Raw genomic sequence first — 27665 nt, 5'->3', positions numbered from 1 at the left:
CCCTTTATTCCTCAATAAACATTTCATTACATGTCTTCAGAGTGATGCATTTGAACCTGTGAGACCAATTGTTTGTGTGCCTAATATTTAGGGTAATTTTCCCAGGGTGGCATTCCCAGGATCTATTATTGCCTCTTTTCTGCTTTTGCCACATACGCTAGCATTTTTAAAATGTTATTAATGACAGAAAAGAGCTACATATGGAAAGTAAAAATGTTGCCGTCTTACCAGCAATGATTCCACAAGCACAGGAGGCAGGTATCAGTCCAAAGAAGAGGAAGAGCTCGCTCCTCGGATTGATAGTTTGTTCTAAAAACGTGATGTTTTTCCTATTGCTAAATGCAACTGAATGAGAAGATTTGTATGAAAAACTCAGGGCCTGAACTTAACCCATAATCAAACCCTAAAATTATTATGGTATGCTTGATATTTTGTTTTCTGGACTTCATACAATCCAATAAAATAATGGAAGCAAAATGTAATCCTTTTGTACACATACCTGAATATAAGACTGTTGTGATAGCTGAATATTGGACCAAGATGCTAAATAACTTGATTATCTTCAGTAAACATTCTGTAAACAATACAGACACAGACTCAGTTTTGGCAAAATGAATAAGTAATTACAAGCAATAAGAGAATAGGACATCAATAAGTATGAAATAGGTTAGCCTGAAAGGACAATATTAAATATTTATATACTTGGGAACTTATCCAGATGTGTAGTGGTCAACAACAAGCAGACGATCCGTGCGAGATTAACCGTTGCGCAAGTAGCAGCTTCATCACGAAAACCTGGAGTACAATTGAAATTTGTATCACATTCTTATTAAAATTAGACTCTTAGACCAGGTTACTAGACAAACTAAAGGTATTAATGCAGAGATACTGTATGGTACCTTTACAAGGTGACAGGAAATGACAAAGCAGGGATTCTAAAATATGTATGTGAAATTCCAGGCAGTTTTAGCATAAGGATTCAAACTGTCAATTGATTGAACACAAATGCTAGAAATGCCTCTACGGTGTTTGATGTTAACAAACATTAAGGCAACAGTAAAATGTGGTGAATAGTTTTCTTTTGTGTTCATAAACCCCATTGTAGCCTTTGTGGTACACTAACATAGCTAATACGTGCCGGTTCTGTATTGTTACGTACCCTCAATGAATCCCCACAGAATGAATGCAACAAAAAGAAGGATGTTTGGACTGAAGACCAGTGAGAAATGCACTAGCATGACACCTCTGTCTGTCCCTAGGGATGGAAAAGTAGAGCCATGACATGATTTAAAAGTACAACGTCCGTTTAAAATCTAGATGCCTAAAAGGTCAGTAGGTCCTTATGCATATGTGTGTGTTAACATAATCATTTTTGGCACATGCACAATGATCTGTGTTAGTTCCTATACACTGATCTGGTATTTACAAAATGCCTGCCTATGTTCCATTGTTTTCCTATTCAACCATGGACATGAGGGATAGCTTGTTTGTTGATGAAAATGAGAAGAAATTCCTCAAACCCTGCACTATGAAAAAGAAACAATTTTCTGGTGATTTTGTAAGGTATTTCTGTAGATTTAGCATGTGTTCAGAGATAGTTGGCTGTAACAGATCAAAGAGAAATTAAAGGTACATTATGGAGGATTTGGGGTGATCTATTAGCAGGAATGGAATATAGTATTCTTATCAATATTATGTTTTCATTAGTGTATAGTTGTGTTTGATGTTAGCATAGACTGAGCCCGAGACATTTACATAGGAAGTGGGTCCTCTTCCACGGAGTCTGCCATTTTACACTGCCATGTGTCCACAGTAGCCCAGAACGGACAAACTAAACCACTGGCACTAGAGAGAGCCTTTTGCATTTTTATGGCACAAGATGGCCACTGTAGCTTCTGCTACACACTTGGTGCAAAGGGAGATGTATTCAGTTGGTTGCAGTCTGCAGCCTCACTGTTAGATACCACTAAATCCTACATATTGTACCTTTAAGTGAGTTTACATTAAAGGCGCAATTCGTGATTCTGGTGAAAAGTTGTTGATATTTGAGCTCAACAGCCAATCAAATTAAAAAAGTGCCCTGTTAGGAAACTCTACCTGGTGCTTGTTAAGAGGAGGTTAGGTGTGTAGGGAGAACCAATCATCTCACCTCAATACACCGAACTTCATCTTGTTAATTTCTCATATTATGTTAGTTCAAGACAGCCGTATGACAGCAACTCATTATGAGTTTCTTGGTTGCCCACCTCCATTAAGGAGTCTTGTCTATTGTCTAAATGTGCTAGACCTTGGACACATCAGCAGCAGGAGTAGTGCAGCTGTAAAAGCAGCAGCAGCATCTTATTATTAAAATTACTTAAATCCGAGGATGTCTGTATAGTTGAACGCAATCACCAACGATTTCTCACAAATTCAGCCCTTAAGAAAAATCTGGGCAATTTACGATTTAAATTCTGGTTCATAACAAATCCCAGATGAGGAAACTTTCATGAATGCCAAATTTGTCCCGAAAACCTCTTAAGTGGAGTTCAGAAGAAATGTCTTCCTGACTTGTTCTTAACTGCGTTCGAGAATGAGGCCCAATGTTGTTGTATGATACATCACCTCATACAACATGAGAGCAGAATACAAACACTCCATATCTCTCAATAGTTTTGTCATTGTCTGCTCCCAGCTGAGGCACATGTTCTGGCTTCGCTTTGAAAAAACTAATAATTTGAGTTGTTGGATAAGAAAGGAAATTAAAAACAAGCGAAATACTCACCCACATTTTTTATTTCACATGTAATTTCACTGGATTCCAGATCTGTGTAAACCACACATCTGTAAAGACCTCTGTCACTGGCTGTAACGTTTTCCAGAAGAAGAGAGTAGTTTCCTTTTGCTACCTTGTCGAAAGATAAGTGGGCTCTGCCCTTGTAGTCATAGTTCTGTGATTCTGGTCTAACTTCTCCCTCTTGGAACAGGTGCACCAGTGACTCTGAGTCTGTCCTTCTCCACTCCACCTCCAGCTCCTCCAGAGGCAAGGGGGTTTCAACAGAACAGGGCAGAAGAACAGAACCCCCTTGCTGGGCCACCAGAGGACTAGAGGGACCATGCAGCCTAAACCCTAAAAGACATTGTAGGCATGTCAATCATACATTAGTATTTGTACTAAATTAGTAAAAAAAATGTGTCAGGATTTACTACATTTGTTGCTACCAAATGTAAACTCCATATTAGAATATTGTGCTTTCACTATCCCCAATAATGCACATATAATTGACAGTAACTAAGGCCTTAATGAAATAAAGTAACATTTAAAGTGAAATCACATTAGTGAAAACACATGCAGTGCGTGATTCAGAATATAAATAGGTTTGGTAGAATGTGCTGAAAGCCTCACCATGAATTGCTGCAGCTAGAGCGACTAACACACTAGTGGAGACTTTCATGCTCATCTGCCCTGTTCATGAAAGACAGCGTTAGAAATAGAAATGGCACATTCTAGTTGATCGACCTTCTGAACTTATGTGGTCAATTATAATAAAAAAAGAGAGCCATCACAAAGTAAATCAATGATGCTTGAATAAACTATAGTGTTAGTAGGGGGAGCTTCCTCGTGCCATGCTGAACAGCTGAAATAGAACTAAATGGCCCAGCCTGATTTCACTTAAGATTTTATAGTCCATGAAGTATACAAAAATCCAAAAACCCAACGTGATCCAAAAATATTGTACTCACAGTGCACAGTATATTTGTGGAAACAGTCTGATAAAGGTTGTTGTTCCTAAGTAGTTTTGCAATTATGTAATTTCATGCTTACCTTCTCGTGTGCGCAGTGACTCTGTGACCAACCTTTGAAAACTGCACAAACCGGTTGAATAACTTCCTCATCTCACTGATACTTATGACATTGTCTAAAGATCCATTTAATTTCCCTTTTGGAGATTAACTCTTTGAGGGTCAACTCACTCTAATCTAAAATAGCAGCCACAGTCCAGTTTCCAGGTGGTAAAAAAAAAATGTAATGTTGTTATTTCACAATATTGAGTCATAATTTCAAAATATCTCAAAATAACAAGACACATCATTGAATTTCATGATAGTATGTCGACATTTCGAGATAGTACGTCATTATTTCAAACTTAAGTTGTAATTTCAAGGTAATATCACAAATATTATATGGCAACGACGGTACGAGTGTTCTGATTGGCTAATGGGTAGTCATGCCACCCGCGTATTGCCCTCATCACCAGTCAATACGGATCCGTATTGCCCTCTAATTAAAATTTCAAAATGAGTGAAAGCGATGAGTTTTACAATCCAGACGAAAATGAAAACATCAACAGCCATGAGGAAATTCAGAGGAAGCAAATATTTGTCATTGAAAGTGATGAAGGCTAGAAACTGTAGTTTGAATCACTTGTGTTGTTACTTTAAATTAAAGCCATTTTAGATGAGCCGTGTTGTCCGTTTTCTATTGATCATTGTAACTTGAAGTTAGCAAGTAATTTGGTTGCTACGCAACACCTGAAACATATTGTGTCGTGAGAAGACTTGAGAGCTCAACAAAACGACATGTTTTCTATTTGCAATTACCATTTCTTTGCATTTACAAAATGAAAGGAGAGAAAAATGCCATATAATAAACAACTTACTAACCTCGACCATTCGGTCATGCCGGGAAATATCAAACTTCGGCTTATCAAACTCGCTATCGCTCGGTTGATGCGTTAAAGCCTCAGTTTGATATTTCCTGGCATGACTTCACTCTTGGTTGGTAAGTAGTTAATAATGACTTAATATTTCAGGATATTAAGTTGTTATTTCAAGATAGTATCTTGTTATTCAAGATATCAAGTTGTTAAGTTATTTTCAAATGTTATCTTGAAATTACCACTTAATATCTTGAAATAACAAGATACTATTTTGAAATAACGACATACTATCTTCAAATAACAAGAAAGTATCTTGAAATAATGACTTAATATCTTGAAGTAATAAGATAAAATCTCATAATAATGAATAATAAAATAATAATAAAACATTTTTTAAATCACATTCGGTTCAAAGCTTCTGTACCAGCTCACACTCCCTTCCCTCTAAATGGTTTTATCAGGTAATGCTAATTTGAGTCCATAAATGCAATAATATTTTATCATAGTTTAGTAATAGTTTAAATGACTGAATATTAATAATGATTTTTAAATGACTGTACTATTATAATTACTGTTTTAATGGACCACAGTCTCGCTACACTCCAGCATAGCTGGAGTTCCAGTTTTTTATTAATGGTATTATGCATCTTCAAACAATCATTCTATGACCCTGATGATTGTGTCCCCTAGCCTGAATAAGCTTTGCTTAACACTTGGGAGTCCAAGGCCTGTTAGACTCTTTTCTCCGGAGGAATATTTTACTTGGAAATGCTCTCCAAATTCCCTACTGCAGTTTTAACACAATATGCAGAACTAAGTACACAAATGTATGGGTCATATTTTATTCGGAAGGTCCCCTACAGACTAGCTTGAGATGCAGAGATGCTCAGATTATAAACAAACTATCTGTTCTGTTCACTACAATGTATGGTTAAGGTTATGGTTAGGGATTGGGTTTGGTTTGGGTGATTTCAGTAAATAATAAAAATTTAACAGAGTCCCGAGACTCCGCCATCTTGTTTCGATATTTTTAATTACTCCTGCCCCTATGAGCTACGTTGGCTTCCAAATCACACACACGCCGAATTGATTGGCTCTCAGCAGGCAGCAAATCACTCTCATTTGCATAAAGTTAAAGAATGCCCAACTTTCAGCAGGCAGCAAAGACGATTTTTTTCCTCAGCAGGCAGCAAATCGCTTCCATTCTATCCCAATGAGAGCAGCACGATAACGAGTGCCGTGGACACCCACCGTTAGGCTTAGGGCAAACAGAAACCTGCACAACATCTTACATGTCCACAAGACAAGATACCAGGATTACAAAGATACAGATTTTTTTTTTTTCCCCAAATATCTTTATTGACAAAGATACAGATTAATGGAGTATGCAAACATACATGCTCTCAACATTTACAGGTGGTATATTTTCTGCTCTGAGACAGTTGTCATCAAAGAGGGGTCTGAAGTGTGTAAATCTGGTCTGGCCATGACATGCATCTCATGAGTGTCAGCTGTGTCCTGCAATGAGAAACCTGTTTAAGACCCGTTACATGTCTGTGCATGTTTACGTGACTTGTCTTTCATTCCTTAGTGAATATATTGCAACCAACCTGTAATACGAGGTCTCTGTGCCTCTCTGAGTTGCTCTCTGTCCTGATTGGGGATAGGGCAAGGACCAATACAAATTAGTCAATCGATAAAATCCAAAAAAGTGTGTTGGTATAAGAATTAGGGATTAGAGCAGGAGGTCGACTGATATTTTCATGCTTAGTTGATGAGAGGATTTACCTGTGTTTGTGTGTCCCTGTATTACATGAGAGTAAGCAAGATGGAGAGTCAGATCAATTAGTAGTCATAGATACAGTACAACTTGTTCTTTATCAATTTGGATTGATTTAACACTTACAGTAATCATGTATCTGCAATGTAAACCATCCAAACACAAAGACACATTCGGATGGAAGGGTGATGAATCTAAGATCAGGTACATTTTGATGGCCACCTCCTGAAAGTAGAAACATATCATAGTAACATAACATAGTAACATATAACTGTGCGACTAAATTACAGGAACATACATTTATAAAATATTGTAATGTTAAGACAATGACGCTTCAGTTTTCATTTTACCTGATGTCAGGAACAATTTGGTTGCCAAACCAATAGAATTTACAATACTTAGTCCTGCAGCCCCAAACATAAATAGAATGGTTTGTGGTATTTCTGTAATTAAACATGGAGTGGATTAGGCCAGAATAAAGAGACTACAAATCACTCGGATCCTATTATGGAGGCCAACTTATAATGACCAAGATCATCAACCACTACATATTGGGTTTTTTTTTTAAGCGCATTCATAACAGGACAGTATCAGGCCTTTATGAAATTAACATAAAATGAACGGTGCCATCTGCCAAAACCAGCTTTGCATTTTTCCTTCTATCTACTGTAAATTCACATGTATCCAAGCAACCTTGGCAGTCAAGAGGTCATTATTAAGTTGTTTAAGTCCAACAATGACAACTTTCCAGCCTAAAATGTAAAAAAGATGATGCGGTTATGCACTGGTTTTAGATAACTAAGATCTGACTTGTACACGAATCAGAGACTTACCGGGTATGCTATCTGGGTGCTTTGACAGGGAGACATTCGCTAACATCTTTAATAGAGCAAAAACACACAGAAGCCCTGCACCTTCTCCAGGTGAAATTGCTGTAATCAGACAGGATAAGTGATTCTGCATGAGTTCTGGCAACATACAGCAATCATCTCGTAATCAAAACATTGCTATTTCAAATTAAATCACACTGCAATGAAATCAGTTTGTTACAGTTGTCTTATTGTGAGAGAAGTGATGGGATACAACACATGTTCACACGGTTGCCACACTGCAGTGCAATAGTTATGGTGATCGTTTGTTCAAATCACACATAACTGCCTCTGTGAAGATGTTGGACTTGATCATTTAAGGACACAGCACAGACATACTGTATTTCATTCATATGTGACAGATACGTATGTAAGAAAACCTATACACTCCTCTGGGGTGCATTTACTGAAAGTGTTGTTGAGCAACAACAGTGGTAACTGTGGTGAGAGAGTGTTCTAAACGATAGTCTCTCTATCATTTAACTACAGTAGTTGTTCAACGACGCTTTCGGGAAACGTGCCCCTTTTTGCAATACATCTGTGACACATAAAACTAAAAATAAAGTTGTCATGAAATATTTGACTAGGAAAATAGATTAACTGAAATACATGGTGTACATATACATAAAGTCAAACTCTGCACAATTATGTGGAGCACTTTTGATCATATATAAGTAATATGCTATTAATGTTGCATTACTATCAACAAATCAGAGTTAAGTGTTTGTTTTCCCAAATTAAACTGTCTTTACCTTCAATTGCATCCTGGACATGACCCAGGATATAAATGGTTATTACAAAATAAAAAGGCATCCAAATGGCCATGGTTGCTGTCCAGCAAAAGCCTGCACATAACAAACACATAATTTTCTTTTCCCTTTACAGTAACACAAGTCTATCTGTCCAGACAGGTGTTAAAGGAAACTTCCTTGTACTTTGAACGAAGACCACTTCATTAATCAGGTAATGTTAGTGTGTGTGAAAGTGTGTTTCCCCAGTTGATTGATTTTATGAAGAGGAATTACAGCTCATAATACATAAGGCACCCTGATTCCTTTGCTATTTGCTATTGATACTTACGGCCCCAACATTGTGGCCTCTTCCTCACCAGTCTACGGATCAGTATTACAATCATTGGCAGAAGTGGAGCAATCCAAATAAGTATTTGCCTAATGTCTGAAGGGGAGAAAGAACAATCTGGTTGGCCCTTGCTGGGTACCCCTAGCCTGTCTTTTGTAGTATACTGATGGTATCTTAAAGAGACACTTTCAGTGCTAGCTAAGTATGATCACTTTTAGTGCTAATTAAAGGTACAGTCCGCAATTCTAATCCAATGCACTACAAATTGTCAAATTCAGCTAATTGCTCCTCACAGTCCTCTAGCTGTCCGTTCTGTGCATACACTCAATAAAAACCCTGGTGTTCACACCCAGTCCTGGCTCTGTAATTGGGAAACAAAATAGCTCGGACTGAGCCATACACTATTCCAGCCAATCAACATTTTGCCTCATGAGCAGAGGGGAAGGGTGTAATTTGATTGGCTGTTGAGCTTGAATAACAACAATATGTCAGGACACTGCCATTTGCTCTGTTTGTGTTTTGTCTCCACCATATTCTTTTTGTTTGTTTTTGTGGACCATGTGGCTTTGTATTTTGTTTTGCCATGTGCTTCTGACCTTTAAAGCACTTACAAATTCATGAGTTGAGCACTACTCACATTCGAAGGAGCTTGTCACATCAATAATATCAAAAGTGTCTCAATAGTATCTTAGAGATAAAACTGCAAGCCCAGGGCACTGTACAGGATTTCCTTATACATAACAGGCCTACCATGGGTGTATCTTTTAGTTTTAAGAGAGAGAAACAACATCTGAGCAATGCTGCTTATCTCTAGAAGTGTAAATGTCCAGACTTGTTTTGACGGTTCCATTTGAGAATTGGGCCCTAAAAAACATTGGGAAATATTGAAAGGTGAAGGATGAGGTGGATAATTAAAGATATTTTTACTGAAATACAAAATTACTAATCCCAGTTTCCAATAACAAAGAAACTTTCAAGATCACTGATCATTTTGAGTTTCTTCAGTTTTTTCCCCAGACATGTCAATATCATTTATCTCTTAACACGGTTGTATTAAATACATGTTCAACATTCTTTTGCAAATAACACAAATCACTCACCTGGTTCAGACCTGGGAAGCATGCATGGCAACTGATACACTGATACTATTTCTATAGAGATAAGGGATGCAGATCAGTACCTTTTTGTCAACACACCTATAGTAACCATTTTAAAATAATTTACTTCACCAATCAGTATTTATACAAGTGATTATATGCTTGTAAATCCGTTCATTCATATTTGAAACAGTAAGTATTCTTTAGCTAACATGTTATATACTTAGAAAAATATGAAGCTGGATGGCTTGAGTATTCCAAAATTATTTCACTTATAGCTGCTTTAACATGCATAAACAACCTCTCTGAATGTTTACTATGTTCTTATTAGCTGATGCATTAGCTGATGTTAGTTTAGGAAACCTCAGTATCAAACACAACTCATTTATAAATTAATATACAACTAGTTATTGCCAGCTATGGAAATGTGTGGGGATTTTATATTCCATACCTGTATAGATTGCACAAAGACTGAAGAAAATTGTTAATCCAAAAAAGACATACAGTCGTATGAAACGTATGTGAAACGGTCCATCCATGATATAAGAGCTCCATTTTAGCCTTTTATTGTAGGCATCTATGTGAAAAACAAGCATACTTATAAAACAATATCTGCTCTCCAACTTCAATGAAAAATAATCAGATACCAAATAACAAATGTGTGGGAATTGTAGAAAAACTTTAAAGTAATAAATGTGACTTTCATGTGAGGTATAAATGTGCTACCTACACCAAACACTGTGCTCAACCAGCTTACTGTACTACATCATTTAAAGCCACACAAAAACATAAGAACAACTGTTAGTCAGGCTCTAGACAGGCTCATGTCTAGGCTCCATAACACTATGTCTATGACTGGACCATTCATGAACACTTCTGTAAGTCAAACCACCAAAGAAACCGTTGGTTCCTATATTAGCTGAAGAACATACCTGAATATACAACCACAGCAATGACTGTGTGTTCAACAGTGACACTCACAACTCTGATCAGTTTTTGGGAAGAACCTGTGAAAGGAACAGAAATGCATTTTGTCTAAAACTACAAACTAAACAATATATGTTTGATCAGCCTTTGAGACCACAATTGTTTTCAATCTTCACTAAAAGAAAAATGGATCAATTCATTCTTTTTTCAACCCGAAACTCACAGGCCTTGGCTCATTCTGTTGTGAAGAACAAGACTTTAAATCTACTCAGTGTCTTGTGGGTGCCTGGATGGTGCTCTTATTGATAAATATGATCAAGCAGAGGTAAATAGCAAAGTAGAAGGGTTCATAGAAGGGTTAAGTGAAGTTCAGATAAGTGAATAAATTATAATTAAATAAATGCTCTTATTCTATCCACATCTACAGAATATGCATCATACCATGAACTGCACCAAGATATGGAGTAGTGACAAGCAAGAAGAGGATCCGTGTGAGATTGACAACCGAGCAGGCAGCTGCTTCACTAAACAACCCTATGAAAATCAGAAATATGAAATGTTACGTTCCATAACATAACAATAGAATATACATTTGCTCATCTATAGGTGCAAAAGCGTATATTAATAATAAACAGCACGGGTTAAAATAACATGGCCAGTCCTACTCTATCCAAGATACAAGAGTTTTTTGGGCTATAGAAAATTCACAGGAAGTAGTGCATCTATGAATTTGTGGTTGATGAGGATAAAAAGTTAGTAATTAACTGGTGAATAGAAGGGCATCTGGCTCTATTGACCATGTCTTCATTTTATTTATATTGTTCACATAAGGTACAATGTCATACTTACACAAAACATATATGTAAGATTTATGTAAATTATTGTACAATAAATTATAATACTGACATTAAGCTAAAACTGATAAAACAGCAAAACATGTCTAAGGGTAGAAACATATTGAAACTTAATTGGGACTTAAGACTTAATACCGACTTACCCTCAGCCGATCCCCACAAGACGAATCCACTGAATAACAGTATGTTTGGACTAAAAACCAGCAAGAAATGCACAGCCAATACATTTCTCCCTACAGATGAAAATAACATCATAATTTACTTCTATATCAGCTGCAATTAATCCATCTTTTGGAACACGAATTCTAAAATCATTCTAGTTTTTTGGGGAAAAGTTGATTAAATAAAAATGAAAATCAAGTTCATGCATCATTGCTAAGTAACACGAGGCAGCAGTAGGCTACACATTAATGAATCATATACAGAAATACACCATCTCTCACTGGCCTGATTCGGTATGGCTCTGAAAAAGACCACAGACACAGACAACAGTAAACTTTGCTATGATAATTATGCTTATGGTAATTTCTGCATAGGTAAAAAGTATGCACTCCTAAATGTGAGTATGATGGAAACAAAAAGTGCAAACAAACCTCTGCTCATGAAATGGACAACAGCCACACTGCTTATCAGAAAGGATGCAGCACAACACATAAGTACTAAGTAATGCAGAAAGGAGAGACCTGTAAATCAAAGATGTTAGTTGGGAAAAAGGAACACGATTAATTACTCATGGTTAGCTAATGGTCATAATAGAAAATTGTAATAATTGGGTTTAATAGTCAATTATACCTTATTGATTAACCATGACTATATTAATCATAGGGTATTTACATTTTGACAAATCTGAAAAGTTTCTAGGCACTAAGTGGGCACCGAAGATCAAAGCTTTACAGCTCACTATCTTCAGATCACACAAAGGTCAGCTAGGACCTTATACATTTAAAGGTATGTAGGATTTAGGGTGATCTATTAGCAGAAATGGTATATAGTATTCATAATTATGTTTTCATCAGTGTATAATCACGGGATGGGGAGCGGGTCCTCGTCCATGGAGTCCAATGGTTTGAGGAAGCATCACTTACCCATTTGCAGTTTGTCTATTTTTACGGTGCTTTTGCCAATAAGATTGCTGCTGCGGGCTTCACAGATGTACTCCCCTTCGTCCTCAGTTCTGACATCCTTCAGTCTCAGTGAAAAGTTACCTTTGGGGATTTCTGTGGTGAAGAACTCTGCTCTGCCTCGATATCTCTCATGTGAGGAGTCTGGTAGGACCTCACCATGTTGGTAAAGCAGCACCAACATCCCCTGGTCTGTCCTCCTCCAACTGACCTCTATCAGTTCCTCAGGTGGGATATGGGAATCCACAGAGCAGTTAAGGACAACCGCTTCACCCTTGGAGGCATAAACAGCACCTGCTCCGGTCACTACCAGGTATTCTGCCATAATCCAAAAACAAGAGGAAAATCACGTTCACAGCACATTACACAAACAACATATGGTAAGGGCACATGAAATGATATACCCTTAACATTCAGTGACATTGTACAAGGCTATTTTAAGATGTGTACACATGCAGTGCATTCCGTGCATGCAAATATTAATTACAGACCATGCAAATACCACAGACTTTTATTTGTGTTTTCAAATTATGAAATGGATGAAAAAAAATCCTAATTTCCAGAAATGACCAAACATCTGTGCTGAAAAAAAAGCAAACATTTTATACTTCTTCTTTTGTCCAAACACAACAAAGGATTAACTCACAACAGAAAATCACATCACTTCTGCTTTGAAGCACATATCATTTGACCACAATGATCATACTTGGGTCTTTACAAACAAGCCTGCTGTTGACTTGCAAACCTCTGACCACTAACTTCCTGTTGGCAATGTCCAGGTCCGTGATGGGAAGAAACTGAAGTGGAAGGTTCAGGATAATAAAAAAATAAATAAAAAAACACCAGTACTCACCAACCCCTTCAAGGTCAACAGTAATTTTGTGTGCCTCATTTTCAGTGTAAACTTTGCAACTGTAAATTCCAGCATCTTCTCGTGACACATTTTTGAGAAGTAGGGAGTAGTTTCCTTTGGACATGTCCACCGTGAAGAAGTGGGCTCTTCCCCTGTAGGTATAGTCCTGTGATTCTGGTCTAACTTCTCCCTCTTGGAACAGGTGCACCAGTGACTCTGAGTCTGTCCTTCTCCACTCCACCTCCAGCTCCTCCAGAGGCAAGGGGGTTTCAACAGAACAGGGCAGAAGAACAGAACCTCCCAGCTGGGCTACCAGAGGACCAGCAGGACTCTGAATTTGGAAGCCTAAGAACCACAAGGACATCAAACATAATTCACTTACAGTTTATCCAGGCGATTTCAGACATGTCAGTAAACACCATTTTGTAATGACTGATCTGTGAATATGTTTTAAAATTTCATGGCATATTACAAAAACATAAAAGACAAAAAATATTGTATAACTGCTGAAGTGTCACCTTGTACAACTTCAACCAAAACTAACAGCAAGCCCACAGAGACTTCCATCTTCTTCTACCTGCCCACACACGATTTCAGGTTTTCACAGGGATAGTGCGTTCCCTTCATGACATTGCAGACATCATAGGCACAGGAATTGTGTAGACATTTTGGACCAAATCTAAAAATAGGAGAGTAAAATACCTTTACAATGATCATGGTAATGCTAATAGTAGTAATATTTGTATAGCCCACTTCTACATGTTCCACTGATTAAACAACCTTACAAGTTTTCAGTAGAAAAAATTACATTATGACATAGCCTGACGTGAAATAAACAACTTGACTATTAGTTTGACATAGCAAAAATGGAGTAGAAATTGTTTTAAAAGCAATAATACTTGGGACGCAAGTGGTATATTGAAGATATAAAATTGCAGTTTAGTTGCCTCTCATGAATGATTGCTTCAACACATCTGTTCACAACTAGATTAAACCTCTGTAACCATTACTTCATAGTTTCATTCTGCTTTTTTCTAACAAAAGCCTTTTCTTCTAGATTTGAAAATAATGTCGGCCAACTGTAGTATGTGGTTAACATGAGTCAGGGCAACACTATTACTGATACAATTGATCTGACAAACTAAGAGTAGAGTAGATTCACCTCTTGAAAGTGTGTGAATTCAATATGCTGCACATAAAATAACAGAAATCACAGGTTAAGGGCTATGCCCCATACTTGCCAAAGACTTTTCTAGTAATTACAGTGTATGATATGTAATAACATAGCCATGATTAAAAATATGAGTTGGACAAACATGATCAAATCTATTCTGAATATTACTTACCATAAGTAAGTAGTCTAGCATCTAAATATTCTCTACCCACACAGCTCCAATCCCCTAACCTCCTCCCGAGAGCACACGTACAGGAAAATCCAGTTTGGTAAGGACCTCCCCTAAAGCCTGTTAACCCTCTGAAAGAGTAGGCTGTTCTTGGCGAATCCTCTATGAAACGCCAAAGATGTTTCCTTGGTTCAAGTTTTTCGGACTAAGAGACTCGGGAAGGTGGCTTAGCGAAAGAATCAGTTTATTCTGAAGCGTAGCCCAGTAATCTTAGATGTTACAATCAATGGTCACGAGAAATTTTTTCAATGTTCTTACAGAAATACGTAGGTTATATAGGGTAGAATTAACATATGGACACAATGGCATAATTAAATTATTCACAGGTCTGTTGGAAATGTTGAGGTGTGGGCTACTCGGGACCCTTTGGCAAGGGGGGCGGGTGGGAGATTAAGTATATGGGGGTTATCTGATGTATGTATGTATTTGAAGTTACTCTTTAGAGGATATGGGTGGACGATATGTCTGCCTGGGGAGAGTTTGAGGTGATATGTGTGTCTGGGGGTCAAGTTGTGGGGGCATGAGAGGAACGAGGTATTTGGACACTTGGAAGTTAAAACATGATGCGTGTCTAAAAGGGGGATTTTAAAATGGTATTTTCTTACACCCCGTTGCTACCCATAAAATAAATGGAATAAATACACAAGAACTTAGAGAACCCTTAAAGACCAATAATCAGTGTAAACCAGCATCTAAATTCGTTATTTATTTTTTTACATGAAACCATTGTTGTAGACCTGCCCTCTTTTAATCAAGATAGCACACATGTATTAAATACAATTTAAGACTTAAGAACATTGGATCATCCCTTTTAGTCACCATGGGTTGATCGTAATGAAGGGCCATGGGCTTTATCACATTACTTGGAAAAAAGACGGAACAGAACAGATGCCCCCTGCTGCATTCATCTTGCAACTTGCAGAATGGATTTTTGATGAACAACAATCAATTCTACAAACACAAAAAGAGTTTAGACTAGAATAGAATAAAAAGCCTTTATTGTCATTGTATAACTCCTGTTGGTGCCATGAGGGACATACATATACAACATATAACAAAACATCATATAACAAAAATACAATAAACTAAAAAAAGCAATGGGTGTGTGTTTTGAGTGTGTGCTTAGCAATGGATCTGTGCTTTGGACCTTATTATTCTTATTCGTTTATGAGATTTTGGGAAGAAACATTTGTGTATTCCAGCTTGAATGCTGACAGAAGCTCTACCGTTTCTCTAACTGAAATCCATTTTCTTGATCTAAAGATCTTTAAAGATCACAGTGGTGATTTACAAACTTCCAAAACCAACGGAGAGTAACACCATTCTTAGGACAGACAGATAACATACCCCGGTCAGTTTCAGAGACTTAAACGCATCTTTGATACAGATGATTTAAGAGAAGAGAATATAAACATATAAGACTATATAAGACTATATACACAGCTTACAATAAAGTTAAATGTATGAACAGTTACTGAGTCCAAAAACAGAAGTCTCAGAAGCAACAACAGCATTCAAATCAAGTGTACTTTGTGTGCACAACATAGCAGTGAAGCAAACATAATTAAACAAATCATTATTGCTGTATAAAAACAAAATAAGTAACCCTTCATGCAAGACCCGATTTCACTCTCCCCCCCTCATGCGAATACAAACACATAGCATAACATGTAGCGAGCCCGTGTTTGTCTGTTGTTCCGGGTAAGTGCGGATTGAAGTGTGTGTGGCAGAATGCTGTGCAAGTGAGTGGATGAGTGCATTTAATTGTTTAATTCATGTGTAGTGTTTTCATTTCAAATGTGGCTTACTCTCTTTAGTTTTAGTTTATCTGTCATTTTGTTAATGATTAGAGTCAGTGAATGTTATGATAACCTGATGCCATTTTCCCTCATGTGTGATCTCTGCCACCCTTGCCCTCTGTTGTTGTGCCCACCTATAAATGCTATGCCATCCTGGTGTCAGTATCAGTGTTGAATTGCCTATGCTAAATAAATGACAAAGAACACCAAAAGAGGAAGCTGACTCTGTGAGATCGCTACATGGTGTCGGTTGCTGTAAAGATGACCACGCTCAGGTATGGGGAGGGCGGCCAAAATAGCTGGAGCTGGGGGAGCATCTAAAAAGCATCACTCCAAGGCACCTGCTATGACACTTCTCCACACCCCTAGCCCAGGAGTGACAGTCAGCAGCAGTGGATGGAGTGGGCACCCAGTGGTCGGCGCAGTGAGAAGACGGTGGGATGGCTGCTGCACTGGAGCCGCCCCAGGACCCGGAGACGCCTGTCTGCCGGCAAGGAGAGGCCACCACCAGGAGAACTTTAGAGCCAGTCCCCGCTCCGCAAGGCACCAACACCAGGACGAAGGAGACACCGATGCGAACAACCACAAAGCTTCGGTGGAGAGGGGGCCACTTGAAATGTATCTTGTCCAGGTGCAACTGACGGCCAACGTGAATGCCTGGTCAACAGAAGAAACCGGAGTTGAAGTAATTGTAATCGAGTGTGGAATAAATCAAGTGTTTCCATAACATACTGAACCACAGACGGAGATTCACTGTCAAATTAGATTGATTATTACACAATTAAATCAGACCGCTTCTAATTAAAACTATATTGGTGAAAAAAAGGATTTACATTCCTTCGGCCAAGAATCAAATCTCAGCTGAAAGATTCCTGTGCATTCTATGCTTACTTAAAAAAAAAAAAAAAAGAATTTGATCTACTCTGTGCATTTCCATATGTCTATTGTCATATGTCAAAGTGATCAGTACACGACAACTGCACTAATCTTCAGCTTGCTTACCATAAAACTAGATAATAATCTAGATAAAAGATTTGGATTGCATTGGCCGGGAATCGAACCCGGGCCTCCCGCGTGGCAGGCGAGAATTCTACCACTGAACCACCAATGCAGAACTGTCTGACTAAAATGGTCATGTGACCTTGACGAACTGTGCTGTTTCAGCCTTCATCCACAATACAAACTTCTCTGTTAGTGTAAAACCCAGTTCCTACTCCAGCCTTAGGTTGACGCGCTTCAAGCACTGTTCGGTAAGTTGATGGGTTTTAGTTGATAGTTGATTTATTGCAAAAAAATAAAGATGAAGAATTATGTACCTGTATTGAGATGATTGTACAACCTGGAGGTGTGAAACAGCAGAGGTTCAACGATTTCCATATTTCCAATTTGTTGTGCTTTCTGCGGTCAAAAAACCTTTTGGCTTGCATGCCTGCCAACTTGTATCTGGAGTGACGCGTCCAGACTGCTTTAATTGCCTTCACGAGGTCAGGTGCTGCAGTCACCTGACGAAGTGGGCCGTGGCCAACGCAATTTCGCACCTCCAGGTTGTTCAACAGTACACAAAGCAAATCCAAATACCAACAAAATATTATTTAATTAAATTATGATAAATGCAAAACACTTATCCTAATATTTCATAACTATAAATAATAACAATAAACAAAACCCATTCTGGCTCCAACAGTAATCCAGAGGAGTAGCGATACAAGCATGGGCAAGTGTTTCCATAACATATTGAACCACAGACGGAGATTCACTGTCAAATTAGATTGATTATTACACAATTAAATCAGAGAATCAGACCGCTTCTAATTAAAACTATATTGGTGAAAAAAAGGATTTACATTCCTTCGGCCAAGAATCAAATCTCAGCTGAAAGATTCCTGTGCATTCTATGCTTACTTAAAAAAAAAAAAAAAAAAGAATTTGATCTACTCTGTGCATTTCCATATGTCTATTGTCATATATGTCAAAGTGATCAGTACACGACAACTGCACTAATCTTCAGCTTGCTTACCATAAAACTAGATAATAATCTAGATAAAAGATCTAGATTGCATTGGCCGGGAATCGAACCCGGGCCTCCCGCGTGGCAGGCGAGAATTCTACCACTGAACCACCAATGCAGAACTGTCTGAAAAAAATGGTCATGTGACCTCGACGAACTGTGCTGTTTCAGCCTTCATCCACAATACAAACTTCTCTGTTAGTATTTCTCTTATTTACACTTACAGTAATCCAGAGGAGTAGTGATACAAGCATGGGCAAGTGTTTCCATAACATATTAAACCACAGACGGAGCTAGGGATTCACTGTCAAATTAGACTGATTATTACACAATTAAATCAGAGAATCGGACCGTTTCTAATTAAAACTATATTGGTGAAAAAAAGGATTTATATTCCTTCGGCCAGGGATCAAATCTCAGCTGAAAGATTCCTGTGCATTCTATGCTTACTTAAAAAAAAAAAAAAAAACGAATTTGATCTACTCAGTGCATTTCCATATGTCTATTGTCATATGTCAAAGTAGGGATGCACGATATTGAATTCTAGCCGATATCCGATATGCCGATATTTACAAGCTCATTTTGGCCGATTGCCGATGCCGATACCGATATATACACCTCTGCTTTTTAATTATTGAAAAGTCTCTCCTGTACTAGAATGAATCTGTTATTATGATAGGGTATTGCTGTAGATACGGGACATTAAAAACTTGATTTGTATCATTTTAGAAATAGACATTCACTCATGAAACTACTGAAATGATTTCAAATATGGCAAATTTATTCATATTTTCACGTCACAATTTTCATACTTGAACAGTACCAACTTGAACAACTACACTCTGGAAATGCAACTTGGCTAACTTGGCAAGCTAACGTTGGTTAACTGACTTACAGTTTAATAACATCCCTTCTAGGATTTCTAGACTAATCTATGTAAGGTTATTGCCAAGTTAGCTATATAAATTCCATATATGCAAAAGTAAGCCATGTACAGATAGCGTGGGCTCGTGACATAACGTTTCACATCCCGTCAAATGAGATCATCAACTTCGCTGGTGTCACGTAGCATTCAAGCTAACCAGCTAGTGTTGTCTAGCTAACTAGCAACTTATTAACTTCTATTAGCGTGCGACAGGTAATGTTGCAAAGCGTTTCACGCGCGTGGTCTGCATCTATGCATGCAACCTACGTTACGGCCAAGCTGTCGTCTCCTCTTCCATCTCCTGACAAATAGCATGTCAACATCCTCTGATACTATGAAGTACTGCCACACAGCCGACGTGTTGAATTACGTTGTTGGCGCTCATAGTAACCAAAACATTTGCTTCGCGTGCGCATAATTTGAACGTCACTTTATCGGCCAGGTACATCGGCAGAAATGTTCATATCTGCAGATGCCGATAATTACGTTTTGAAGCTTTTATCTGCAGATACCGATGTCGTGCCGATATTATCGTGCATCCCTATGTCAAAGTGATCAGTACACATGACAACTGCACTCATCTTCAGATTGCTTACCATAAAACTAGATTCTAATCTAGATAAAAGATCTGGATTGCATTGGCCGGGAATCGAACCCGGGCCTCCCGCGTGGCAGGCGAGAATTCTACCACTGAACCACCAATGCAGAACTGTCTGACTAAAATGGTCATGTGACCTCGACGAACGGTGCCGTTTCAGCCTTCATCCACAATACAAACTTCTCTGTTAGTATTTCTCTTATTTACAATTACAGTAATCCAGAGGAGTAGCGATACAAGCATGGGCAAGTGTTTCCATAACATATTGAACCACAGACGGAGATTCACTGTCAAATTAGATTGATTATTACACAATTAAATCAGAGAATCAGACCGCTTCTAATTAAAACTATATTGGTGAAAAAAAGGATTTACATTCCTTCGGCCAAGAATCAAATCTCAGCTGAAAGATTCCTGTGCATTCTATGCTTACTTAAAAAAAAAAAAAAAAAAAAAAAAGAATTTGATCTACTCTGTGCATTTCCATATGTCTATTGTCATATATGTCAAAGTGATCAATACGCATGACAACTGAAGTAATCTTCAGCTTGCTTACCATAAAACTTGATTCTAATCTAGATAAAATATCTAGATTGCATTGGCCGGGAATCGAACCCGGGCCTCCCGCGTGGCAGGCGAGAATTCTACCACTGAACCACCAATGCAGAACTGTCTGAAAAAAATGGTCATGTCACATCGACGAACGGTGCTGTTCCAGCCTTCATCCACAATACAAACTTCTCTGTTGGTATTTCTCTTATTTACAATTACAGTAATCCAGAGGAGTAGCGATACAAGCATGGGCAAGTGTTTCCATAACATATTGAACCACAGACGGAGCTAGGGATTCACTGTCAAATTAGACTGATTATTACACAATTAAATCAGAGAATCAGACCGCTTCTAATTAAAACTATATTGGTGAAAAAAAGGATTTACATTCCTTCGGCCAGGGATCAAATCTCAGCTGAAAGATTCCTGTGCATTCTATGCTTACTTAAAAAAAAAAAAAAAAGAATTTGATCTACTCTGTGCATTTCCATATGTCTATTGTCATATGTCAAAGTGATCAGTACACGACAACTGCACTAATCTTCAGCTTGCTTACCATAAAACTCGATAATAATCTAGATAAAAGATCTAGATTGCATTGGCCGGGAATCGAACCCGGGCCTCCCGCGTGGCAGGCGAGAATTCTACCACTGAACCACCAATGCAGAACTGTCTGAAAAAAATGGTCATGTGACCTCGACGAACTGTGCTGTTTCAGCCTTCATCCACAATACAAACTTCTCTGTTAGTATTTCTCTTATTTACACTTACAGTAATCCAGAGGAGTAGTGATACAAGCATGGGCAAGTGTTTCCATAACATATTAAACCACAGACGGAGCTAGGGATTCACTGTCAAATTAGACTGATTATTACACAATTAAATCAGAGAATCGGACCGTTTCTAATTAAAACTATATTGGTGAAAAAAAGGATTTATATTCCTTCGGCCAGGGATCAAATCTCAGTTGAAAGATTCCTGTGCATTCTATCCTTACTTAAAAAAAAAAAAAAAACGAATTTGATCTACTCTGTGCATTTCCATATGTCTATTGTCATATGTCAAAGTAGGGATGCACGATATTGAATTCTAGCCGATATCCGATATGCCGATATTTACAAGCTCATTTTGGCCGATTGCCGATGCCGATACCGATATATACACCTCTGCTTTTTAATTATTGAAAAGTCTCTCCTGTACTAGAATGAATCTGTTATTATGATAGGGTATTGCTGTAGATACGGGACATTAAAAACTTGATTTGTATCATTTTAGAAATAGACATTCACTCATGAAACTACTGAAATGATTTCAAATATGGCAAATTTATTTATATTTTCACGTCACAATTTTCATACTTGAACAGTACCAACTTGAACAACTACACTCTGGAAATGCAACTTGGCTAACTTGGCAAGCTAACGTTGGTTAACTGACTTACAGTTTAATAACATCCCTTCTAGGATTTCTAGACTAATCTATGTAAGGTTATTGCCAAGTTAGCTATATAAATTCCATATATGCAAAAGTAAGCCATGTACAGATAGCGTGGGCTCGTGACATAACGTTTCACATCCCGTCAAATGAGATCATCAACTTCGCTGGTGTCACGTAGCATTCAAGCTAACCAGCTAGTGTTGTCTAGCTAACTAGCAACTTATTAACTTCTATTAGCGTGCGACAGGTAATGTTGCAAAGCGTTTCACGCGGGTGGTCTGCATCTATGCATGCAACCTACGTTACGGCCAAGCTGTCGTCTCCTCTTCCATCTCCTGAAAAGTTTCCTGACAAATAGCATGTCAACATCCTCTGATACTATGAAGTACTGCCACACAGCCGACGTGTTGAATTACGTTGTTGGCGCTCATAGTAACCAAAACATTTGCTTCGCGTGCGCATAATTTGAACGTCACTTTATCGGCCAGGTACATCGGCAGAAATGTTCATATCTACAGATGCCGATAATTACGTTTTGAAGCTTTTATCTGCAGATACCGATGTCGTGCCGATATTATCGTGCATCCCTATGTCAAAGTGATCAGTACACATGACAACTGCACTCATCTTCAGATTGCTTACCATAAAACTAGATTCTAATCTAGATAAAAGATCTGGATTGCATTGGCCGGGAATCGAACCCGGGCCTCCCGCGTGGCAGGCGAGAATTCTACCACTGAACCACCAATGCAGAACTGTCTGACTAAAATGGTCATGTGACCTCGACGAACGGTGCTGTTTCAGCCTTCATCCACAATACAAACTTCTCTGTTAGTATTTCTCTTATTTACAATTACAGTAATCCAGAGGAGTAGCGATACAAGCATGGGCAAGTGTTTCCATAACATATTGAACCACAGACGGAGATTCACTGTCAAATTAGATTGATTATTACACAATTAAATCAGAGAATCAGACCGCTTCTAATTAAAACTATATTGGTGAAAAAAAGGATTTACATTCCTTCGGCCAAGAATCAAATCTCAGCTGAAAGATTCCTGTGCATTCTATGCTTACTTAAAAAAAAAAAAAAGAATTTGATCTACTCTGTGCATTTCCATATGTCTATTGTCATATATGTCAAAGTGATCAATACGCATGACAACTGAAGTAATCTTCAGCTTGCTTACCATAAAACTTGATTCTAATCTAGATAAAAGCTCTAGATTGCATTGGCCGGGAATCGAACCCGGGCCTCCCGCGTGGCAGGCGAGAATTCTACCACTGAACCACCAATGCAGAACTGTCTGACTAAAATGGTCATGTGACCTCGACGAACGGTGCTGTTTCAGCCTTCATCCACAATACAAACTTCTCTGTTAGTATTTCTCTTATTTACAATTACAGTAATCCAGAGGAGTAGCGATACAAGCATGGGCAAGTGTTTCCATAACATATTGAACCACAGACGGAGATTCACTGTCAAATTAGATTGATTATTACACAATTAAATCAGAGAATCAGACCGCTTCTAATTAAAACTATATTGGTGAAAAAAAGGATTTACATTCCTTCGGCCAAGAATCAAATCTCAGCTGAAAGATTCCTGTGCATTCTATGCTTACTTAAAAAAAAAGAAAAAAAAAAAGAATTTGATCTACTCTGTGCATTTCCATATGTCTATTGTCATATATGTCAAAGTGATCAATACGCATGACAACTGAAGTAATCTTCAGCTTGCTTACCATAAAACTTGATTCTAATCTAGATAAAAGATCTAGATTGCATGGCGAGAATTCTACCACTGAACCACCAATGCAGAACTGTCTGACTAAAATGGTCATGTGACCTCGACGAACGGTGCTGTTTCAGCCTTCATCCACAATACAAACTTCTCTGTTAGTATTTATCTTATTTCATTTCAAAGTTGAAAGTGGATATAACTACTACATTATTAATACACTTACCCTGCCTGACAGTTTGCAGAATCTGGGTATTATATTTGTACATACAGTTCACACTAACAAACGTACTAGTAAACATTTTTGCGTCTACGACGTCATTTAAAAAAAAAAAAACATTGTACAGCATGGACAAGCCCTTCACTTGCTCCCTCTAGTGTTCACTATGAACCAAACCAAAATAATCGATTTCATGTAGCCTGCAGAGATCAAATAGCCTGGATACCAGACCGAACTTAGCCCCGCCCACAACATTTGAAGTCGGGAAGTTCGGTCTGGCATTACTCCATTGGGGAGAAATTATCTCCGGACAGAAATTGCCGGACCAATCAAATTGTCAAGGCAGGCTTTATACGATGATGGACAGATGATCAACAGTAACATAATCAAACACGTCACCAACACACGGGTTGAATTCATTTTCAACAAACATGGCTGCCGCTGGAGAGCTGAAATGTATAGATTCGAGTCCATTTAGACATTGACAGTGCATTCATTTTTAAAGAGGAACAGAGAAACGCGATCAAGGGATTTGTCAATCGAAAAGATATTTTTGCCTTCCTTCCTACGGGATCCGGTAAAAGTTTAATTTATCAGCTGGCCCTGGTCACATACTACGTTGTTCTGATTGGTTGTAGGTAACCAATTGAGCGAAGAGGCATTTTTTTCTCCTGGTTCGGTTGAAACACGCCCCATAATCACAGCCCAAAGGAACGGTATCACACTCATATTCTGACTAGAATTATGAGTATGACATCGTCAGGCTAGAGATCAAATTGAAAGCATACCTAACTTTTCCTACATCTATAGTGCCCAATTTGTCCTAGCCTAAGGCTACTAGTGGTGGTAGATTTGCCAGGCACACCCTGTGGTCCAATATAGGCCTGCAAGCAGTGGTGGAATGTAACAAAGTATTTTTACTTCGTTACTGTACTTAAGTACATTTTTACGTATCTGTACTTTACTTAAGTAAAAATAATAGTGCATACTTTATACTTTTACTCCATTACATTTTTTTGCTATTATCTATACTTTTATTCCGCTACATTTCTACAATATGCGTTGTTACTCGTTACGTTTTATGAACACAGTTTCGCCAAAATGTTGCCTACACAAAACTATGGATTGCGTTGCTGTTTTGGAAGTTTAAACCAATCAGGTGGCTCTATCAACTCCAATGATATCAGAGTGTGCGTTTGGCAGCAGCACTAGTGGTAGCTTTGCCTGTTATACCTGAACATTCAACAGACAGCCTGACTACTGCCTATTCAACATGGATCCAGAGTCGGCCTGAACTGAGCCCTCTGATATGAGCCACCCTTGGCCCTATTTAAAAGATATGTTCGAGTTCAAAGGCCCCAAGAATGACTCCTGGAGGTTTCAATGCGTTTCCTGTCTCCCTCAAAAAAAGGAGTTGCTAGCCTTCAATAATTCGCCCTCAAATTTAAAGTAGCATATCAAGGTAAGCAGAGTGATTGATATGCTAAGTTAATGTCCCTGACTTTTGAATATTGATATATGTATTTCATTTGTTTACTGACATGATATTATAATGTTATCTAGCGAAATGCATGTTGACATACAGCAATAGCATAAAAAAACATGATTGTATCTTCATTATATATTTAACGTAGTGGTAAGATAAAGCTGGTAGGTTAGCTATGTCAAGCTAGCGTGCCTTGTTCTGTCCAGTTTTACAATTACATTTGTTTTTCATGTTCCATGTTTCCCTTTTTTACACGTTTACAAATAAATAAAAGATTTAAATATATCACATGGTGTCTTTATTGGTTTGGCTTAATGGTATTAACTTTGCAAATGATCCCTGGTAGATAACTTGTCATCCGCAGAATTGTAAGATATAGTGTGAACAGTATTACAGATGGTAGGCACAATAAGTACACCAACCTTTCCAATTAACAAATGTTGTTGCTTATAGTTATTACTAGTAGTGACATCTGTAGAGGCATTTATTACCAGTAGCTATTTCTTTATCAAAATGGCACAGCCTAGACATTGAGAGACAACCCATTGCGTGAGTACTTTTACTTTTAATACTTAAAGTAAATTTAAAAGTAAGTACTTTTTACTTTTACTTCAGTAGGATTGTTGATGTAGTACTTTTACTTTTACTTTTATTTTCCTGGGTACTTGTACTTTTACTTAAGTACTAAACTTCAGTACTTCCTCCACCACTGCCTGCAAGACATTAAAATACCACGTTCCTAAATACGAGTAATTTCCTCCATTCACCTCCAAACCAGCAAACAAAAACATAATTTCACAATGCAACGAGCGGCAAAAGCAGCCATGTTCAGCTAAACAGTTACGACCACTAACATCCATGTGCTAATTAGCCTACTTAAAACAGGTGTCGAGTGTCAAATAATTTTCTAATATGCCGTTCCCACTTCCCACCAACTTTATAAAAACTAACTTAATCGATATTCAGCCGAATTTAACTCCAACAAATGGCCTTTGACATCTTACAAATTATGTGACATTCTAACGTTACCCGAATAAGCATAGAGACTAGCCTTTTCAAGAGGTCCGTGATGGAGGCATGGATTTACCATGCTATGAAAAGTTTTGCCTACCTCCGTGATATTGGATTAGCCTGCGCCTGACTACTTCCCTCTTGGTTAAAACCGGCTGGCTCTTAATTCTGAAACACAAGATATTAAACAAGACACAGAATCCATTACATTATTAGTTTTATTTATATGTGAATGTCCTATGAATCACAAAATTCCAATGTAAGTGTTTGTCGTCGTCGAAAAGATACCTAGCTCGTTGCTCCTGGCGTGGAGAGTGGTCAAAGGTGAGTCCATACACGTGATCCAAATCCAGCACAGTTAACATTTCGCCCACCATCCATTTACAGCTGATTTCACATTTAACTTGAATTAGTCTAATGGGAGACTATAAACAGCTATTTTGCTGAGAACCGCGCGTCTCACGCAGACCATATGGCTGCTCTAACGTGAAGACATGGGCGCTGAAATGAAACGCAAAACCCAAGATAGCGAGCATATCGGTCCACCGGTGGATTTTGGTCGGCACCTCACTGGAAGTGTGCCACTTCTGGTCCGCTCTCGGACCACCATCATCTTTAGTTCACCTGGGCGTGGATATTAAGAAAGTTACATAAAATGTTAACAATTCCATGAATTTCTATTTACAATATCAGCCGCTAAACTGAAGTTGTTCATGGCACTGTCAGCCTCTCAAGTTGAACAATGTCTTGGCCTACTAACAATGACTTGCCTTACGCACTGGTAACATCTATGAGGATCTTAAAGGATGGTGAAAATTAATGAAGAAGTATAAAAAAGTTTACAGCAACTGGCAAAACAGTGGCCCATTTGTCTGGACCGCCCGAGGATCAATGCCCTGTGGACAATCAAACTGCAGTGGACTGCCAGCTCTGCCCCTAGTGAGCCAACAAGTGGTCAACTGGCCTGATGTTATTAGAGAGGTTCCTCGACCAGCATTGGCTCGTGTTGCTATGGCATTGCCGTAGGTACTTGCACTGCTTGTAAAGGGAAGGGTATTCAGCTAGTTGCAATTCAGCAACCTCACCACTAGATGCCACTAAAAACTACATACTGTGACTAAGTGCCATCCAAAACCATTTAGCAGGGAGCGGTAGTGGGTTATAAAACCACATACATCTATATATGTCTATGTATAAAACCTTCAACAGAGAGGACTTTTCCCAACTGGACCCTCCCCACTCCCACTCTGTCATGGAGTGAACT

General features: G+C 38.3%; 1 protein-coding gene and 7 non-coding genes across 11 annotated transcripts; all 8 read right to left on the bottom strand.

Moving 5' to 3' along the window:
- Positions 1 to 5673: 5673 nt before the first annotated feature.
- Positions 5674 to 26929, bottom strand: LOC105906484. Of its 4 annotated transcripts, XM_042708082.1 has the most exons (20): positions 26690 to 26929; positions 26502 to 26569; positions 13740 to 13900; positions 13222 to 13566; positions 12333 to 12686; positions 11841 to 11930; positions 11391 to 11480; positions 10835 to 10927; positions 10399 to 10473; positions 9918 to 10043; positions 9470 to 9520; positions 9120 to 9233; positions 8370 to 8465; positions 8042 to 8134; positions 7254 to 7352; positions 6771 to 6863; positions 6547 to 6645; positions 6429 to 6444; positions 6251 to 6293; positions 5674 to 6158 (listed from the first exon to the last, which is right to left on the bottom strand). In XM_042708082.1, the coding sequence occupies exons 3-20, from the start codon at positions 13786 to 13788 to the stop codon at positions 6051 to 6053; spliced, it is 2034 nt and encodes a 677-aa protein (XP_042564016.1). In that variant the 5' UTR covers positions 13789 to 13900; positions 26502 to 26569; positions 26690 to 26929; the 3' UTR covers positions 5674 to 6050. The 4 variants fall into 4 exon arrangements, with proteins under 4 accessions (XP_042564016.1, XP_042564018.1, XP_042564017.1 ...); XM_042708084.1 differs by lacking the exon at positions 8042 to 8134; XM_042708083.1 differs by lacking the exon at positions 26690 to 26929 and having other exon boundaries at positions 26502 to 26677.
- Positions 17464 to 17534, bottom strand: trnag-gcc. The gene has a single exon. It is a non-coding gene; the product is annotated as a tRNA-Gly (tRNA).
- Positions 18479 to 18549, bottom strand: trnag-gcc. The gene has a single exon. It is a non-coding gene; the product is annotated as a tRNA-Gly (tRNA).
- On the bottom strand, positions 19991 to 20061 carry trnag-gcc. The gene has a single exon. It is a non-coding gene; the product is annotated as a tRNA-Gly (tRNA).
- Positions 20549 to 20619, bottom strand: trnag-gcc. Its single transcript has one exon. It is a non-coding gene; the product is annotated as a tRNA-Gly (tRNA).
- Positions 21101 to 21171, bottom strand: trnag-gcc. Its single transcript has one exon. It is a non-coding gene; the product is annotated as a tRNA-Gly (tRNA).
- Positions 22624 to 22694, bottom strand: trnag-gcc. Its single transcript has one exon. It is a non-coding gene; the product is annotated as a tRNA-Gly (tRNA).
- Positions 23172 to 23242, bottom strand: trnag-gcc. Its single transcript has one exon. It is a non-coding gene; the product is annotated as a tRNA-Gly (tRNA).
- Positions 26930 to 27665: the final 736 nt, after the last annotated feature.

This window comes from Clupea harengus, chromosome 6, assembly GCF_900700415.2.
Source record: "Clupea harengus chromosome 6, Ch_v2.0.2, whole genome shotgun sequence".
Lineage (NCBI taxonomy): Eukaryota > Metazoa > Chordata > Actinopteri > Clupeiformes > Clupeidae > Clupea > Clupea harengus.
The sequence above is the reverse complement of the archived record's forward strand: the minus strand, read 5'-3'. Positions and strand labels throughout refer to the sequence as shown.